Source organism: Rhinatrema bivittatum, chromosome 1 (genome assembly GCF_901001135.1).
Source record: "Rhinatrema bivittatum chromosome 1, aRhiBiv1.1, whole genome shotgun sequence".
NCBI lineage: Eukaryota > Metazoa > Chordata > Amphibia > Gymnophiona > Rhinatrematidae > Rhinatrema > Rhinatrema bivittatum.
This window is the reverse complement of record NC_042615.1, coordinates 788,277,119-788,297,346: the sequence shown is the minus strand read 5'-3', so window position 1 is coordinate 788,297,346 and position 20,228 is coordinate 788,277,119. Positions and strand designations below refer to the sequence as shown.

At 41.2% G+C, this 20,228-nt stretch overlaps 1 protein-coding gene across 1 annotated transcript in view; it reads right to left on the bottom strand.

The window, feature by feature from the left end:
- LOXHD1 (lipoxygenase homology domains 1) overlaps positions 1 to 20,228 on the bottom strand; it is a 557,082-nt gene that overhangs the window by 216,989 nt on the left and 319,865 nt on the right. The window contains exons 20-25 of the mRNA XM_029580624.1: positions 17,990 to 18,150; positions 13,315 to 13,391; positions 10,179 to 10,375; positions 9,543 to 9,735; positions 6,124 to 6,284; positions 1,804 to 2,101 (exon numbers count right to left, since the gene is read on the bottom strand). Coding sequence (XP_029436484.1) covers positions 1,804 to 2,101; positions 6,124 to 6,284; positions 9,543 to 9,735; positions 10,179 to 10,375; positions 13,315 to 13,391; positions 17,990 to 18,150 — 1,087 coding nt within the window. The remainder of the gene's footprint in view (positions 1 to 1,803; positions 2,102 to 6,123; positions 6,285 to 9,542; positions 9,736 to 10,178; positions 10,376 to 13,314; positions 13,392 to 17,989; positions 18,151 to 20,228) is intronic.

Below are 20,228 nucleotides of genomic sequence, written 5' to 3'. Positions count from 1 at the left end.
ATTCCCACGCGATACAGTAAGTAAAAACTGCTTTTCTGTGCACCCTCCGACTTAAGTCGGAGGTCCCAAAAGTTAAAAAAAGTAAAAAATAAAAAAAAAATTTAAAATCAGACGGCGGCTTGCGGGTTGAAAACCGGACCCTCAATTTTGCTGGCGTCCAGTTTCCGAACCCGTGGCTGTCAGCGGGCTCGAGAATCGACGCCGGCAAAATTGAGCGTTGGCTGTCAAACCCACTGACAGCCGCCGCTCCTGTCCAAAAAGAGGCACTAGGGACGCGCTAGTGTCCCTAGCGCCTCTTTTTACCACAGGCCCTAATTTAAATATTTTGGTTTACTGAATCGCGCGCACAGGACACTGGCCTGTGCTCTCCCGCGAACTTTACTGTCTCGGCCTGAATGTCTTTCAGGCAGCTGCCACCTGGAGATGAATAAAAGTCACATGTCTAAGTGAGTGTGTAACCCTTTGGGGTGGGGTCAGAGGTAGAACAAAGAGTGATAATGGACTCCACCTGCCGCATGCTCCAAATATTCTGTTTTGGGCACTTTAGAATAACTTTCTCTTATGTTCCAAATCTGAAAGCAGCATCTGAATATCCCCCTTTACATCAGTAGGTCTTCAGGATAACCCAATATTCAAACTCTATTCCAAAAGGAGAGGCCCAAACTTCTGGGGCAACTCAATCCCTGAGAGTCCAACTTGTACGGAAATAGCTGAAACCTGAAAGGGTTGTGTGCATGCAAATTAGCAGCATCGTGCACAAATAGCATATGTTCGCATAAATGCTATTTTATAAACCTCAAACACACCTGTGCAAGTAATGGTGGCATGAATAGATTTGCTCATATAAAAAAGTGGGCAGGCCAGGGTCATTCCAGGGAGGGACCAACATTTACATATATAAGTTGCCAAAGCGACATGTATACACGTTACCTGCATGAATTTACACCTGCTAATTATCTGGTGTAAGTGAAAATAAAATTCTTTATAGCCAAATACTGACTGGATGAGGGGTCAGGGTAAGCTGGAGGGAGTTCCAGCTGAAGAATCAGGAGGGTAAAATTGGTAATTTCCTTCACATGAGCATGTTACAAAATTTGATGACTTACATGCATAAAAGCCAAGTGCTAAGGAAAATAAGTGGGTTAAATCTGCACATGTATTGCTTAAAATTAGGAGCACAATAGTCACATCTAGGAGATTTCCACCACTTATCTGGATAAATTTTGACTTCTTCGGATAAGAGGTGGTGGTCTGAAAAAACTACTTATTCGGCTAAGTAATATAGCCAGATAAGTGATAATACGCTACTTATCTAGTATTGTTGAAAATCCATGCCACATATATTTTAGATAAGCGAGCATGTGGTTGGGTTGATTTAAGTGTATTTCGTATTGTGTGCGCATATTTGCACACATGATAACAAATACATGCAATTGCAAATGCGTGCCCATCTACATATGCTCATTAGCATGCTCGTGCATGTATTAAAATTATGCTCCCTGAGTCTAGCATATACTGAAATATTTAAAAATATTTCACACCCATCTCTCATGAAACTAGATTTGCAAACCAAAGTTTCACCTTCTTCATCAACACTTAGCAAAGCACTCAAAACACCTTCCTTTTCAAGACTCTTCGTGAACAAAAGATATTGTTCACTTGAGTTAAAAACCGCTGTATCATCTCTTATTCTCAATGTTGTTTTGTTTTTTTTATGAAACACTGAAAATAAAAGCTTTTCCCTTAAAAACTGCTGAGCTCTGCCATGCAGTTTAAGATCACTGCTCAGTATTGTAAATTTACCTTCAAGTTCTGAGGCATCCTCAGGCAACAGCTCCACAACCAGTTCCCCATCACCTTCATCTCTGGCCAGCCAGCGCTGGCCCACAAAGTTGTACGTTTCTACAACTTCTTCTTCCTTTGACTCCTCTTCCTCCTCACTAGATTTCTTCTTCTTTTTCTTCTTCTTCTTGTCAGTCTCTGCAATTTTCATCTGAAGTCGCTTGATGGTCACAGTCTCTAGGTACCAGCCATCACCAAAATTATCACCGTCATGACCAATCCGAAGTTTAATAATCTTGCCGACGTCCATTGCCTCTATCTGCGAAGGAAGAGATGTTCTTAAGCACAGAAGTCACGAGAAGCTGCTTTTGTGTTTAATATCCTCAAAATTGTACAAAATTACCAATGTGACAACTATGATTTCAAGTTTCAAATAATCCTGATCGCTAAACATACCGGCCCTAATATTTAGCACCACTTAGCTGGATAACTGGCGACTTATTTATCTATTTACTATTTTATTTATGTTTTTTATATACCGTCATTCCAACAGAAGATCACAACGGTTCACATAAATTGCATTCAATTACATTGTATAACAGGTTCTTATTTACAGTAATTGTATTTATTTTAATACTATTGAATAATCAAAACATTCAAAGTTAACAATGTAATATTGATTTTTACTGTTTCAGTTTTGAATACATTTTAGTCAAATATTTGCTGTGCTGAGAAGAAGTAATATTTCAGGAATAATAATGTTCATTAAGTGGCTTCTTTGCTATTTCTTTACATTAGTTTGCAGGCTTTTCTGAAGAGCCAGGTTTTAAGTTCTTGTTTGAATTTCTTTTTTTTCCATTAACAGTCTTATTGATCCAGGTAGATTGTTCCATAGTTTGGGTCCTGCTATTGTGAACATTCGTTCTCTTATCTGGGTTAGATGAGTGTTCAGATTTGAAGGAATTGTATGAAGATTTTTATTTGAGATCTGAGATCTCTTTGTGGGCTGTAGCTTTTTTTATTGTTATTCCTGGAGGAGATGTGTCATAGCTGTTTATGATATTAAAGATGAGGGCTAAAACTTTGTAATGGTTTATGAACTTTATTGGAAGCCAGTGAAGATTGATTAGAGAAGGGATATAATATGATCAATTTTTCTAGTTCCTATGAGGAGTCTTGCTGAGGTATTTTGGAGAAGTTGTAGGGGTTTAATTGTGCTTGCGGGAAGGCCCAACAGATGTAAGTTGCAATAGTCCAGGTTCGAAAATATTAGTGTTTGTAGGACTGTGTGGAAATCTTGGAAGGTAAGTAATGGTTTTGGACAGTGTAAGATTCTGAGTTTAGAATACCCAGATTTTATTATTTTACTTATATGTTTTTCTTGTTGATGTTACCCAGCTTATATGGCTAAGTGGCAGTGGCTGAATAACTGGCTGCGCTGAGCGACCCGCTAAGTGGTGGTTGGGAGGGGAGGGGGGTGTAACAGGGAGGAGTTACTTATATTAGCAAAAGATTGTGCCTTGTCTGTTAGAAAGGGGAAGATTGTTTATTTCCCTCCCTTCCTGCCCCTCTATCCACCCACCCCTGGCTTTACTTTCATATATACTCTTCCCTGGTCTTCTAAATAATTAGCTTCAATTGCCTCATCCCAATTACTTAGTAGTTCCTTACAGCCTAGATACAACTTATACTGTCATATTGCTTGTAAAATTTGGTTTGCATATTCTGCCTATTAATCTTTACTGGATAACACATACTTTTAGTTCAAATACCTATTAAAAGTCTTTGCTAGGGACTAACTGTAGCTTACCTTATCTTTAGGATTTTAATTAATCAGAGAGAATGGCTTTAATTCAATGCAACAATTGTGGTGCTTATGTCCCAAGGCCTTTCATTTGGGAGAACCAAGGGTTGTCCGTTTTGCCTTCAGCTGTCTAAAATTAAAATGTAGCTGATCCATCTAAGGGAGCAATTGGCCAGGATTCAATTAACCTCCCCATCCCTGAAATATCTATCATTTGTCACTCATCTCCCACAGCGGTTACGGAATCCCAGGAAAAAATGTTTTGCAGTGGGCTCTGATAGAACTAGACATGTGACAAGCAGGCACCCACCTTCCCCAAGTTTACAGCAACTTGTACCTCAACCCCCACTCCCACAGAGTTATCAGACATCCAGGATTCAAAAACCCAAAATCAATTGCATAACAGTAGGTTCTGGCAGAATAAGACCTGTGAAGGACATGCGAAGTGAAAATAACAAAATCTTTCAGCTCAAAAAAAACAGAAAAGGTTCCTAGGAAGTCCAACATAGCAAGGGAGAAAAATTGGAAAGCTATGACTACAAATGCTTGCAGTTTGGGCAATAAAATCCAAGACCTGCAGGCCATAATGGTGGAGGCAGACTTGGACGTTGTTTTCCGCAACGCATGATACATTTATTGCACCTGTGTTATTTTTCACAAAAAGTTTTGTTTGCAAATGAAAGAGAGAGAGAGAGAGAGTGAGAGAGAACAAGCACTTCTGTAGGGACCAATATGTGACTCTACTATTTATACCACTGTAAGAGGGGGGCACTATTACCTTGGGGTGAGGTCTGGGCGGCGGGGTAGGTTTTGGGGGCTAGTTTTACATACACAGTCAGAGGTACGAATGGCAAAGGTGCCATCAGTGAAGATTTTCTGTCATTTGGAGTGATGAAAGGTAAAAGAGGAGTTGATTCACTGATGGCACCTTTGCTGTTCGTACCTCTGACTGTGTATGTAAAACTGGCCCCCAAAATCTATTCCACCACCCAGACCTTACCCCAAGGTAATACTTCCCTCTCTTACAGTGCTCTCTCTCTCTCTCCCTCCCTCCCTCCCCTCTCCCGAACTTCTATTTGCGAGAAATCCTTTTCGGTCGGTAACGCACAGCTAACGCGGGCACAACTGACACAGAAAAAAGGTGTAGTTATTTCCTGCTGCTTTCTACTCCTCTACTTTGCAATACAGACCAAATTATATAATGTGGGAAAGCCCCCCCACAAAAGGGGTGGGAAACATTGATACTGTTCATGGTGTTTTGTACCTGCGGGCCTTTGAAAATACGGGCAGCATGCACCTTTGTATCTCTGAACTATGTGCCCGCTTTGAAGCTGGTACAATGTCAGTGCCCACAAAGTACGCATGGTGACAGTATGTGCAGAATATAGTTGCTCTCATCCTTCTGGGACTATTTCACCTGGACTGAAAACCCTCCACTAGCTGCACTGACTTTTCATGCGCAACTGAAAGTTTTGAGCACGATTCATAGCGTTTTAAAGCATAACGGCCCATGCTTATTTAAGGGCTAAATTAACGGTTTGCAGTCCTGTAAGAACTCTCTTGTCCGCTCAAAACCTTGTTCTGGCAGTCCTCTCTCCAAAAGAATTGCATCCGATGGAATCTAGAAAGAAAGCTTTCTCTTTGTGAAATTTCATTCCCAAAGAGCAACAGATCATGAGGGATTTTTTAAGCTTCAATAAGCGTAATAAGGCCTAGCTATTTACTTCTGCTTTGAAATCATTATTATTGAAGACTGGTGCATTATAAATTTAACTGTCTGCCGAATGCTGTCTGTTGTGTTTTTGTTATTATTATGCTAGTTTGTATTCTATGGTTGTAGGACAGTTCTTTTCTATTTTCTGCAGCTTTTATAAGATTAAGTGGTTTATATATATACTGAAGAAATAAATAAAAACTAACTCACCACTTGTACTTTTCAATTCTCCAGCCTAACCCTACCCACATTTTTGTGTGGCTAAAAGGTATCTGCACTACTTTTATCCACATATTGGGGATGGAGGGGTGTGATTTGATGGAAATATCCAACTGTATTTTTATGTGGGTAAATATGCATTTACCCGTGTAAAAACTATGGAGCATCGCCCTGCTACTGATTAATCCATATTTCAACCTTTATCATAGTGATCACAATTTTGCCTGACAAATCTTCTTGCCAACACATAGCACCTCCTTAGCCACAGACCTACCAGCCCTTCCAGACAGCACAATAGTGCTGCAGAGAGAGCGAGAACCAACACTGAGACTGTCACATAAATTCGAAAGGATAACATAAATCTTACAAACCAGTTATATAGGCAACCAAGTGGTTTTCCTTAGACATTAAACACTAGTGACAGGACACACATTAATCCCTGCATTATACTATCATAGCAATTAAACTGAAATCATTGAAGGATAAGTATTACTACAGCTACAGAGGTCCCATCATCTATTCAGAATTGTCACTATAGTTTGCCTCTAATCAGCTTTATCTAAAACAACACAGACGTCTACAACTAGGAGTGTGTTATGTATACCTTAAATGTATCAACTGCTCCTTTTTCAAAATCATTGGATCTGCTTTTCAAGACGATCTCTTCCGATTTCCCGTTCTCACCGTAAAGCTGCATGAAGACTTTGGCATTGGTGCCTGCTCCTCGGACCTTTCCAGTTGTTACAATCACCTCATAGTTGATCACTTAAGGAAAGACAAAAGGATTTTACTGTGAAACTCCAGCGAGGGAACCCATTGTCAAAAGTGTGCAAGCGTGAGATCGAGGACAAGTTTAAGTGGAGAAAGAAATCTGTAACAAAAGAAGGAATCATTTTCAGTCTAGACCGATGAGTCAGGGTGAGAATGGCAAAAAAAAAATGTCTATCTCCTTAACCTCGAGGCAATGCTAGTATACATCTACAGATCGGGATGGAGGCAATGTCTTTTGCAGTTGGAAGAAACACAATCAAGGAGCTGGCCTGGTGGCTCAGTTGGTAGGTTGCTATGCACTGCCAGGCACCAGCTCCCTGGTCTGAGCCCCATGTTGGATCTTCTGCTATCCAGTATGGCCAGAGCCAGGAATGCTGGTGGAGGAAGTCTTGGCTGTTACTCAAGGGTGACACCTAGTGCCAGGATTCAGGACCTATGATTGCAGAGTTCCAGAAGGAGTCCTTGGGAATGCATTCCCCCAGCCCAGGAGCGTCACTGCAATAATTGGACTAAACATCAGTTGGGAGGAGACAAACTGTAAAAGCATGGAAAAAAATCCACAGGTAGCTGCAAACGAAGGCTCATGGTACCAGATCCCCAGCCTTGCTTCCAATTCAGCTGAAAGTACAAAAGGAGCAATAATAAGGAAGCTGCCAGGTCCCCCATTACTTAATGACCTCAGGTTTTTAATGACAAATCTGCCATAGGATCATATTTGCCTAGAATAAATTTGAAATGATAGAAGCAGAAGCAGCAGCTACACTGCATGAAGCATCCACAAATGTCTAATAAAAAAAAAAAAAATTTTCCAGAAAATTATTTTTTCCCCAAGACAAAAGGTACAAGGCCTGCTACAAGATTCACGTGATAATAGTTAATCACACTTTAAGGAAGCTATTTTCAGAGGGATTTTTGCAGGTAAACAGGTGTCTACCCAGAGGGAAAAAAAACACTTTTAAAAATTGCTGCCTCTTTCTGTGAGGAAAAGACCATGCGCGTTCCAGAAAATGTGTCCTTTTCCTGTGAAAAATGGGGCAGGGCTTTTATTCAGATATCCCCATGCTTGCTTTCCACCATGCACTTTTGCATCTGCAGAGTACACAAGTGTTGGAGTCATTTTTTGTTACTTTTTGCTGAGGATGTATATAGAGGATAGGCCGTATGGATTCAGAGTTTTCATCCAGACACAGACTAGTTTGAAGGCCACAGGCCAACCTCTGAGAGAACTCCTGTATACTGTCTTGCACTGTGAAATGTTTACGAACAGGCAAGAGTCTGTTTATTTAGTTGTTCCACTAAGTCTATGATGAGAAAACTAGCAATTAACTTATACTAAAGCCTGAGAGAGAGAATCAAGGCCGCACAGCTGTTTCTGAAACTGATAAGAACTCAGAGGGAGGGAACGCGGTTGCTTTTCATAAGGTTTTGTAGTGTATAAGGGAAGACAGAGAGAGGGGAGAGAGAGAACCCTGGACATGATGGTACTGCTGATCCTTTGGAAATGTAAGCTTTTTATGTCTATGTAGCAATGGTTATTATCCAGCATTACGTTTTCTATACGATCTGATTTTATTTGCTCTATCCTCCTATCGCTCAAATAAACTTACTTTCTTACCTGGAACCGTGTTGAACCGAATCCAAGTTTGTGTGTGGCTCTCTGTGTAGGTGATAAGCTCCTGGGTTCAAGCCCCCAGGTATACTCCCAGTAATTGTGTGAGTTTGTATGAGATTAGCCACCCCCCTCCCCCCGCCCCAGGTCAGAGCCCCTGGGCAGAATGCCAGTGTGCATGGTCTGAACCTGTAAAAACAAGGTGACGACTCCTCATGGCCCTGGCCACCACGGGAACCTTTAAAGGGAAACCCCGTGGGGAGTTTTCATTTGAAAATAGGCTTGCCTCAGAAAATTGGCCTCTTTAAACTATGGATATAAAAGTATTACTCTGAACCGATGCTTCAGTCCTGAAATGTTGGTTTTGGGTAATATTCAGCTTTTTCTTTACACTTAGCAGGCTTGACTGTTATAGTGTAAAACAGAAAGTCTACAATAGTTATCAGTAGAGTGACAAACAAACCACTTAACAGGGGGGGTTCTAAAACAGAGATCCTTCCTTGTAACCAACTGAACTCCACGCCTTTCATGAGCATTTACACTGCATAGGCTCGCCTCATGGAAAGTAATCGGGTAGTCGTGTACCTGCTCCTGAATGCATGAATATAGGGAGAGTACTGAGTACAAATTTTGCATTTTTTTAATTGTTTTTCATAGTGGTGGTGCTGTTCCACTCCAAGATGTAGTAAGCTCTTCCACCTAAGATATTAAACGCCTCCCTGTGGGTGTGGGTTGGTTTTTTTTTTAGAAGATCATTTTCATCGTGGAAGAATAACAAAGGAGTGTATATGGATTACAAAAGGGCATTTGTGCAGGAACGTAATTGAGTGAGAAAACCAGGAGGAAGTAACAGCTTGAGTGTCCACTCTAAAAATAGTAAATTTATGATCCGCAGGTTGGCAGGAATTGGGGATTATGGGAATGCTGCATTCATGGCCCCAGGAAGGAGAATGTCACAATCCTCCTTCAACAGTAAAATTTATTGAGTGGTTTAAGGGCATACTGGTGCTGGGTTCCAGCATGAAATCTATTTAAAAAATTCTTATTCTCTTTCTTTCTATGTACCATATTTTCCAGGATATAAATCACAGTTTTTTCCCCCCAATTTTTGTCAGTATGATTTATATACTGGTGCAATGTATCTGCTGGGTTTTTTAATCTCTCTCGCCCTCAGCGTTTCCTTACCGTTCCCTCCTTGCAGCCTCTCAAACTCAACCATGTCAGTGGCATATTCACCACCCACCTATTGCGCATGCTCCTCCAGCTGCTGTCGCTTAGTCACATGCATGATGAAGAGGTGCGACTCACTCACCAGTGCGACCTATCTGCTAGCATGATAACCTTCCTATTTATAGCAGGGGGTGTCTTAAATACCAGAATGACTTATGCACTAGAAAATATGGTACATATCTGTATCCATTTATTCAGTTATCTATCTATAATATTTATATTGTGGCACTCTATCCAATGTTCACAGTGGGTCACAACAGAATATACATACAAAGTCATATAAACACCCAAGCATATGCAATAAACAACACTAATATTAAAATGCAATCATAAACATGAAAAGGTAAAACATTTCCCAGATAGAAATGTGTATTTCAATCCATCTTTGACCGGCAGGTTGCTCTCTTCCTTACATTTCTCAATTTCCAAAATCTCGCTTGGGTACAGTTCTACTTCCACTTTCCCATCAGCCTCATCCTTGCACAGCCATCGATTACAGGGGAAGGTATACTGCCTTCCTTGTATAGGCACCTGGATCACAACACTGGCCAAGAACCAACCAGCTCGAATCCCTACGTTGTCATGACCAATCAGAAGTTTGGTGATCTAGAAAAGAAAAAAGAATGCTAATGAAAAACTAACCTCAAGTCCTCAGTCTTATCCGTTACTGAGAACTTTTAAGGGGAAAACTACATTTGACTACTCATTTTCTAAAACATTTTGTATGCTGAATTTCAGGACTAAATTCTTACAAAAATGACCACCGTTTGGATTCCAAATGTCAGAGAGGCAGAAGAGTATTTGTATGTGATGTGAAAATAAATTGGATATCAGCTGAGGGCTCGTGTGGCTTATTATACTACTTAAAAATATATCTAAATTGAATTCTCTATTTGTGCTTCTGTCTCCCGTTTACCAAAGAAAAAAATAGGTTTTTGTTTCTCAGAGAAAGAGATTGCAAATAGTATGTTATCTGCTTTGTCGTAATATAACCTCAAAATTAAAAAGCAGTACAAGTATTCATCTAGTAATCTGCATCTTTTGCTTACCTTCCCAATGTCCATTGTGACAATAGTAAACTCATCCACTCGGCCACGCTCAAAGTTGTCACCCAGGTCATTATCAGAAACTAAAAGGAATTGCTTGTTTGTGTCCCCTCTTTCACCGTACAGCTTTACAAAGACTTTGGAATCAGAGCTGGCACCTCCGACATCTCCTGTTTTAATCTTGAAGTGATAACTGATACCTGAAGCGACCAAGAAGAGGTTGAATGCACATTAATTTGCTACACCGATATATCTCACCAACTGGGTGCAGGAATGGTGTTAACAGCCAGAACCAAAGGGAATACCCTTTAGCAACCAGGAAAAACTGGAATTTATCAGGCTGTGATACATTTTTTTCTAGGCTGTCAAGTCTCTACTCTTAAACTGTGATGACTTTGACACTAGTATCTACCAAATGGACCGCTACTACTGTTCTATTAAATATGACTAGTAATCCCAACACACTAGAACAGTATAATCTAAGATTAGTTATAATATAATCTCATGAAAATATAAAATGTTATCTTGAAATCTTTATTATTACATCACAACTTACTTGATTATATCATAGCTTACTCTGTTTCTGCCGACAAGTCTATTGAATTCTGCATGAAATTTAAAGTGCCCAACACTCATACAAAACAATCACACAATCCCCAATACCCAAAAATGAATAGCAACCTTTAAATCACAATCTTTAGAAAAGACAATGCTCTCCAAGGTAACCAATAAAAAATTCAACTTATTGTCCCAAAAATGAAGAGGAAAAAATGCACTTAGCTAATATCAGTTGAAAAAAATGGCATAGTCAAGTGATATTGAAGTTGTAATCTAAGGACATAAAATGTTGAGATGAACATCCATGATGTCAAAATGTTCAAAAATTGCTGAAGTGATCACTCTTCTTTCTAACAATGGTATTTTTACATAGACTGTGAGTTCGTTATATATCGATTATAATTTTCACAAGTTACTTGTAAGCCATAGAGGAATAAAAGCTTCCTTGCTGACTGTGTTATCTTCACTCCAGAGCACAGGTTCATAATGCACAATGATATTCCTGTTATATGTATACCACCTTCACAGCGGGCACAGCATACACTTCCCCGTTACCAGACAATATCGACAATAATAGTTCCCTTGGAGGGTCATGTCTTTAGGTTGCTCATTGAACACACATAAAAGCATTTTCCAATGTGCCAGAGTTTTCCCAACGTTTCCCAACATTGGGAAACATCAGGATTCTTGATTCCTGATGGCTTGAATATGAGCAAGATCTGTCCATGTTTTTGGAGTGCTGAGTAATAAAGTCCCTCTTTGTTTCATTGGTTTCACTTGTTTCACTGGAAGTATATGTTACAGAGCAAGTGTGTCACACGGTTTTCTCCAAGATCAATATGTCTATATTACACATACTTAAACATAACATAACGGGCACATCACTTACAATAATCACTTCATGCTTCCTTTCCTGCAGCTCAGACAGGAATACATTTGCTCTCACACCTACCCAGCAAAACAGTCCCAAGGGCTGTTCCCCAGCCCTCCTGCAAGGAACAGTCGCAGGACCTGGACATTAGCCCAACCATTATTCTCCATACTATCACGCGGTTTAACCAGCAGCAAGGAGAACATGTTAGAAAATACAAAATTGTGAATTTTGTTCATTTTTTTGTGTGTTCTGACTACATGTATGTCATATCGTTATCACTGTACAGCAAGTGTGGGTATAAGAATCTAAGAAAGAAAGAAGTATAATGATTATGACTGAATGTAAAGCCAGGTTTGTAATATAATAAGAGAGACTGTGTGCGTGTGTAGATGAAATTCCAAGTGTTAGGATGTGTCAAAGTGGTTTTAAAAAGGTGATGATTGAAAGCAACTGTCCTTTAAAAGTGACTTTTGCGTGTGAAACTTTAGCTAATGGTTAAAGTTAGCAGAAGGTTACTAAAATCTGGAGTGTGGTTTTCTGAAAGAGTGAAAAAATGAGTGTATTTTTGTATGCCATCCTATTTTTCTCCAAGCATAAAAAAGTTTTTAAACTCCCAGAATCACTCCCATAGAAGTAATGCAGGCGGAAGAGCTGTGAAAGTAATCAGAGACAAACATATGACAGGCTCAGGGCTTCTGGTGGCGACTAAGAAGTGACTATGTGTTTGAATGAATGGAAGTTTCAAGGCATATATTGTGACTGCAGCAGAAGGTATCAGAGAACTGGCTATTCTTGCTGCTGCACACCGCAATTATTTTTCAAGTATACAGTGGCTAATCAGCAAAACCCAGTGATTTCCTGCTGTGTGCCTTCCAGTGTCCAATTAATATTTTGGGTTATTCAAGCCCCTAATTACCAGCCTCAAGAAAAGATTCCATGCATCTATATTTGTTCCCAACAAATATTTATCTAACCTCTTAAAACGTCCAATGATGGAGATTTGATCGCCTCTCCAAGGAAACTTGTTCCAGTGCTTAACCCCCTTTATAATCAGGAAGTCCTCCCCAACATCTCACCTAAGTCTCTCCGGCAGCAATGTAAGCCCATCCCCTCCTTTTCCATCTCTGGAGGAGACACAGAACCACTGAGCATCATCTTCCTGATAACCCTCCTTATGTGGGAAAGTGTAAAGATCTGAAGTTCTTTTAGAAGGGAATTCTGCTCAACGCTGGACACAAGGTATCAGGGTGAGCATGTCGGCGAGGGCAGTGAAAGATGTGAAAAGCGAGGCGAATGAAAGGTGTATAAAGTATGAGATTGTGCTCGAAAGACAGAGTGTGACCCTGTTTCATTGACAGATGCTACATAAATCCAAACGATCGCTTAAAAGCAATAAATGCTTTAGAGAAAATTGTTATCCGAGCAAATGTACCGCATGTTCTTACAGGAAAGCTGTATTGCATTATAGCTTTGATTTTATTCAAAATATTGCCTGACTAAATGTCATTTATTCTTTCCAGCACGTAATCTGTTTACAGTTGGTGGTAGTCATGTGTCCTGGGCCTGTCATGAGTCAGCATTGTCTCTTTGCCCTCTCAATGCACCCTCCGTCCTTAGGTTTGCTATGAGTGGTCTATTCATTTCTTGCAGTGAAGCCTTGCCCTTTTCCATGTGCTGAATGTACACAGTATACAATTTTATACTCACTTTTCAGTATCGGTGATTCTCCCACTGGCACTAGCTCTCGGATAATGTGGCCATCATCCTCATTTCGGTCAAACCATCTGTGGGGAGAAATGACAACGGGTCAACTTCAATCATGACAGCATGCAAAAGCTCTTGCAGGCCCAAAGTTATATCTTGCACATAAGAACATGGCACTAATATTCTCAGATGGGAAGGTTATTTGAAGGTCAGATATAAGGGGCTGTCTGAAATTTGCCTACTCTCAACATGGCTCAACAAGATGATTCAAAATGCGGCAGCAAGATTGTTAACCAGTACCAGCCGCTACGATCACATATCACCAATTCTCAGGAATCTACACTGGTTACCAGTAAATTACAGAATTCTATACAAATCAATTACCTTAATCCATAAAACCATCCATCATCAACTTCAACTTGACCTGGAAATACCTTTCAAACTCTACTCTTCTATCAGACCAACTAGAGACATTTACAAAGGCACACTTAATGTTCCCCCCACTAAAGCCACATGCCTTGCTATGACCAAAGACAGAGCCTTTTCGATAGCAGGCCCATCGATCTGGAACAGTATCCCATCAAACCTCAGACTGGAGCCATGCCTTTTATCTTTCAGAAAAAGACTTAAAACCTGGCTCTTTCAACAAGCCTTCCCTGAACCACCAGACAATCACTAGTTGGCCTTCATTCCTACCCAGTCTGGCACTCCGTTTCTCAAAGAAAATAAATGGTCTCTGAGACATTCAGGTTAAAGCACCGTCCTTAAGTTTTTAACTTGTACACTCTATGGTAAAATCTCTTTTACCGGCCTATCTTCTTTCCAGCTTGTTGCAAGCTTCCAAGTTCTCTCCCCCTGTTGATTGTAACTTTGACTTATTCCTACTTGTTGTTATCTTTCGTTTACTTGAATTTGTTACTCTAGTTTTTCCCTTTGTTAAACTGTAAACCGATCCGATATGGTAATTTACTATGAAGGTCGGTATAAAAAACTGTTAAATAATAAATAAATAATAATGGCCAAAATGCCTGGCATGTTTAGGTGAGCTTAGGAAAGAGCCAGGAGCATTGCCTTTTCAAATGTATGCATACTACTTCCCAGTCAAAAAGCAAGTGCAAAGTCCACAGCCCAATTGCACTGGTAAGCAATTTTCTAAGAGACGGTACCCATGGAATTTGCACCTAGGTGGTTGCTTTGAAAATTGCCCTATCATTAGGTAAAAGTAGGTTTGAGCCTTTCTTCAAGAGGCAGAAGCAAAGTGTGTGCCCAGTCACAACAAAAGCCGGACTTGCTGTCTGCAGTAATATGATTAACCAATCAACCATAGCATGAAAATGCCATTCCTGTGGTACTTTCAGACTCCCAAAGATACTGGATGCAGCAAATCAACTCCTCTTGTACCTTTCATCGATTCAAACAGCAGAAAATCTTCAAGATGTCAACTTTGCTGTTTGTATCTTCTACTGTGTATTTAAAACCACTCCACCCCAAACCTAGCACACCTCCCTTCAGACCCCACACTGAGTTAAAAGTGTCCCCTCTTACAGTGGTATAAATAGAAAGTGACATATTTTTCTCTCTCAATCCCCTTTTATAGCTGGCTATAATTTAGCCGGATCAGAGGTTCAATATGCCATTTTTGCCATTTAGACAGATAACTTGTGAGTTAGGGATGTGAATCGTTTTTAATGATTTAAATTATCGTCCGATAATTTTAAAATCGTCATTAATCGGTAAGGGACTCGATACAATAGGAATTCCCTCGATTTATCGTGAAAAATCGTTAAATCGAGTACGGGAATTATTTGGGGGGGAGGGCGGGAAAACCGGCACACCAAAACAACCCCTAAACCCACCCTGACCCTTTAAAACCAATCCTTTACCCTCCCCCACCCTCCCGAACCCCCCCAAAATGTTAAATTACCTGGTGGTCCAGTGGGGGGGGGGGGGGGTCCCGGCGCGATATCCCGCTCTCGGGCCATCGGCGCCATTTTGGGCTACCACTGATAAAAATGGCTCCGATGGCCCGATAAAAAAAAACCCACCCCGACCCTTTACAAATTACCCCTTTGCTTCTCCCACCCTCCTGACCCCCCCCCAAAAACCTTTTACATGTACCTGGTGGTCTAGCGGGGGGTCCGGGAGCCATCCATTCAATTATACCCTCGGTGCCGGTGCTGGACTGGTTTCAAAATGGCGCCGATTGCCTTTGCCCTCACTATGTCACAGGGAGCGACGGTCGCTCCCTGTGACATAGTGAGGGTAAAGGCGATCGGCCCTGTGACAAAGTGAGGGCAAAGGCGATCGACTGCCAGTATGGCGCCAATCGCCTTTGCCCTCACTATGTCACAGGGAGCGACTGTCGCTCCCTGTGACATAGTGAGGGCAAAGGCCGCTCCCTGTGACATAGTGAGGGCAAAGGCGATCGGCGCCATTTTGAAACCAGTCCAGCAGCACCGGCACCGAGGGTATGATTGAAGGGATGGCTCCCGGACCCCCTGCTAGACCACCAGGTACATGTAAAAGGTTTTTGGGGGGTCGGGAGGGTGGGAGAAGCAAAGGGGTAATTTGTAAAGGTCGGGGTGGGTTTTTTTTTATTGGGCCATCGGCGCCATTTTTATCAGTGGTAGCCAAAATGGCGCCGATGGCCCGAGAGTGGGAGATCGTGCCGGCCCCCCCCCCCCCACTGGACCACCAGGTAATTTAACATTTTGGGGGGGTTCGGGAGGGTGGGAGAGCAATGGGGTCATTTGTAAAGGGTCGGGGTGGGTTTTTTTTTTATCTGCTCAGGCCTCACTAAAAAATTAACGATGTGAATTGGAATCGGAACCGATTCCAATTCACATCTCTAACAATCCGATTTTTTTCTCCCTCCATCCGAACCTGATTGTTAAAACGATCAGGCACACGATTCACATCTCTATTGTGAGTTATCCATCCAAATGGCTTTTGAATATTTACCCTAATGTGGTGAGAGTGGCTAATGCAACCCAGCTTCAGTAAAAAAAAACCAACAATGAAATCATGTGACACTGCAAACTGAGGGCTGTTTATTTAAGAACTGTAGGATTACAGGCCAGCACCAAGCATGTACAGGCTGTCTACTGATTCTGCTAACTCAAGACAGAGGAAAATATGCTCTGGTGCAATGCCTGAAAATTATTTATTTGTAATTAAGATAAGCAGCCCTTTATATCTTCTGTCACTAGAAAATGAGCTAGAGTTTGTTGTAATTGTTTTTTTTTTGAGAAAATTACAATGGAGTTTCCTACCAATACTTTGTGTCTGTATATTAGTGCAGGCTGTTGGGATTTGTAGCTATGCAAATCACTGGTATTTAATTGCATGACAAATTGATTCAATGCAAGTAATGCATTTAACATTTCAAATAATACTGGGGGCCTATGTAATAAGACTCTCGTTGAAATCCACTCTGATTTTCTGCTTGCGCGCAGGAACACACAGCAGCAGCGTGAGATGTAATAATGGCCACGTATGCTAAATAGATACGCACATAAAATCCATGCACGCTACACACACATGCACTAGAATGCACGCAGTACACGCGCTCATGGCCCTGTGTAGTAAATCGCCCAGACATCTGCGCAGAAACTTGCACGGAGGACCCTTCGGAGTGTGAACGCCCGTGATTGATTCTCAGGGAGAAAGCTGTTCTTTAAAAAAAAAAAAAAAAAAAAAAGAATAAATTAGGTTGTTCTGGAAGTTGATGTTAAAATGGGTAGACCGAGATCTACCCCTTCATGATTGGACTCCAACTGTTGGTGAGACATGAAAACGCAGATCGGCGTTGAGAAGCTGCCTTCTCTCTACCCGTTCCGTCCCTGCTTGGCTGACCCGCAAAAGCATCAAAAAACTGGTCTCCACACCGGCGCTTTCACTTACCTCCTGTCCTGACCCAGGCGTTAAAATCCCACATTAAAAACCCCTCACTAACTCGATTTCCCTGCTAGCATGGCTCCCTGTATTGCCAAGATTAGATAATCGTCTCCTTGCATGCCATTAGCATGCACTCGTGCAGAACAACCCGCGGGTTGGTAAGTGGGTTTATACGCGTGTTTTTCCCCATGCAGAAACCCTTATTACATACCCATCTAGGGTTTGCATGGGAAAACCCTAGATGGGCCTGGGGACGGGCCTTTGAAAATTGTCCACAGTGGTTGTATTTGATCTCTCTGTGAATCAAACAGTTTTCCACTTATTGCTGTTTCATGCAGGTAAAACTCCGCTTATTTTAAAATGAAATTACTAGAACAGAAAGTATGGATGGCTTCCTAAAGTGGCACTGTCAAGAGCGGAAGCACAGCGAATCTGAAATCTCTACAAGACAGATTTTGTTATCCTGGTGTAATATATACCTTGCTGCCTATTTAGTTATGCCTTGCATTTATTTTAGCTTACTGGCTGCTTTTTTTCAACTTTTTAAAATGAAAATCTGAAAGTTTTAGAGGACTGGTATTTATTTACAACTGTGTGATGTAGCGGCAAAAAATGTGTAAAACCGAAGCAACTGTACCTGGGCAGAACCTCAGCGCAGGACTGGACTCAAGGTGCAAACTTCTGGCAGTGATGCTTAAATTAAATTGCAGCAACCCCCCAAAGTGCGCTGTGTAAGTTGTGACCACTGGACCGAATCATTTGAACTTGTTATTTGCCGTACCTGGAACAGGGGAATTCCACAGCTGTGGTTTCCGGCTTTCCATCTTCCCTGACTACTACTTTGTCGAGGAACCAGCCACATCCTCCTCCTTTGCCATCGTGCCCTATTCTCACCCTTCTGACCTGTTTCAGGGTCACCGCTTCGATGATGAATTCATCAGCCTGCACAAAAGGAGGATAGGGGTAGAGAAAGAGGGCATATAAAGGGGAGATGAGAGGGGAAGGATGTAATGGGAGAGAGAGAGAGAGGGAGAGAGAGAGGGAGAGGAGAGAAAAACAAAGAATTAGAAGAGAAAAGGGAGTGGGAGAGAGAGAGAGAAAGGAGATCAAGAAAATTGTACAACATTTTACAAAAATAAGTCAAGTCCAACACTTGGTTACTATTGAACTGAAACTTTGCAGGGAAGCTCTGTGAGTAGGACACAAGTGCTCTGTTTGCAAGTTTTGAATTCTGTCTGCGGAGTAGAAGCAGCAGCAGGTTAGCTGGTCAGAATATGAGGAACGGACCCTTAATGGTCTCAAAAATGTTATGACAAATATCAGTAGTCGTAGTATCTTGAAATAACCATTATCCTTACAATGGTATCAGACATCTACTCTGTGGTTTTCTTTTAATGAATTTTAGTTCCAAAGTTTCAAACATCCAGGAGGGCTCCTGGGAATCCGTGCATAGTTTCAGGTATTCTTCTCTTGCACCTTTTAATGCAAACTAAAATGAATACACACACATTTGCTCCCTGCTCTGATCCCCCTCTCTCATGGTTCCTATCCAGATCCTCTCTCTCCTACTCCCTCCCGTGGCCAGTTCTAGTAGCGGTATTGATCCTGAATGAGAGACTTGTTTATTCTTGACAGCTCACGCGCTGCAACATCTTCCTAGTCTCTGCCCTGATCATCTCTTTCTCTCTCCTCCCTGGTCCCTGCTCTTGTCTGATTGATAGAACAACACTTAAACTTTGCAGACTTTCTGATTAGGATGGCTTCACGCACCCTCAAAGCTCAGCTTTAAAATAGTAGGGTCAGCACCCGCAAAAGTGGGATTTACGTGCCAAAAGAAGATGGTGCAACCATCGGGTTGGCTTTTCCTGGGTTGCAAATGCTCTCTGTGCAGGAGTTGCATGCCCTGGTCAGAAAGGCTGAACATGCAGTCTGTCAGGCCACACAGATGTCACTTTCCTGCAAAAAGTGTCACCATTCTAATCGTGATCAGTACTCATTACACAGCGTGTAACAGCATAAAGTAGCCTAATGGTTGATGCTCCTTGCTGCCAAGAATACAGGGTTGTGATTGTCAGCCTAGGCTTGGGCAGAGTGAGGTGGTGAGTGCTGTACAAGTAAGCAGTGCTCAAACCTTTCAACCTGAGCTGAGGGTTTGTGCTGATAGCGAAACCTAGGGTTTTTTTTTTATACAGAGCAGTGTTAAAAGGTGATTGGAAAAGTGGTTGCACCCTGCTATAAACCATAGATAAGTTGACCAGATAGCTACATTTCATATGGAGAGGCCGAACCAGCATACTTATGCAACTTTTTGGTCTCCTACCAACCATTAATATGAGTTCTGATCATTTGACCCAAGAGATGTTAAGAATTCCAGCACCCTCTGCAACTAGATTAGAAGGTACTAGCTAGGTGATCTTTTCATACCAAGCTCCATTATTATGGGATATGTTATCACTAATCAAGTATATGATTATGCCAAAACCAGGAAAATTGTTAAAACTTGGTTATTTAGACAGACTTTTGATATTGAGTAGTTTTCCAATTTAGCTATTAAATAGCCTTAACTGGTCATCTTATTTTTAATAATCTTTGATTTTTGTGTTAGGATTTTATTTTATTATTTTTACGCTTTTGATGTAAATGTTAATTATGTTTTTGTTTATTATTATTTCTGTCTACCTTATAATATATTTTATTTGGATTATGAACCACTTTGTTACAGAAAGGCCGTACAGCAAGAGAATGAACTAAACTAAACCATTCCTAGTTTTACCCTATTGCATCTGTGGATATGTAGTCCTGCCCTGTGCTACAGAAATTAAAAACTACAAGTCTCTTATGATATGGAAATATCTACCATGACCACAAGAGGTTAGCAAGTGGGAATACAAGAGAAAAACATAAGCCACTTGATAAATACTTATGTTAAAACCCTGCACTAGAGGAAGGAGAAAGGCTTGAGTGGCAGATCATCCTTTTAAGTCTTTTGATAGTTTGATCAAGTGGAGAGGTGCTAAGAA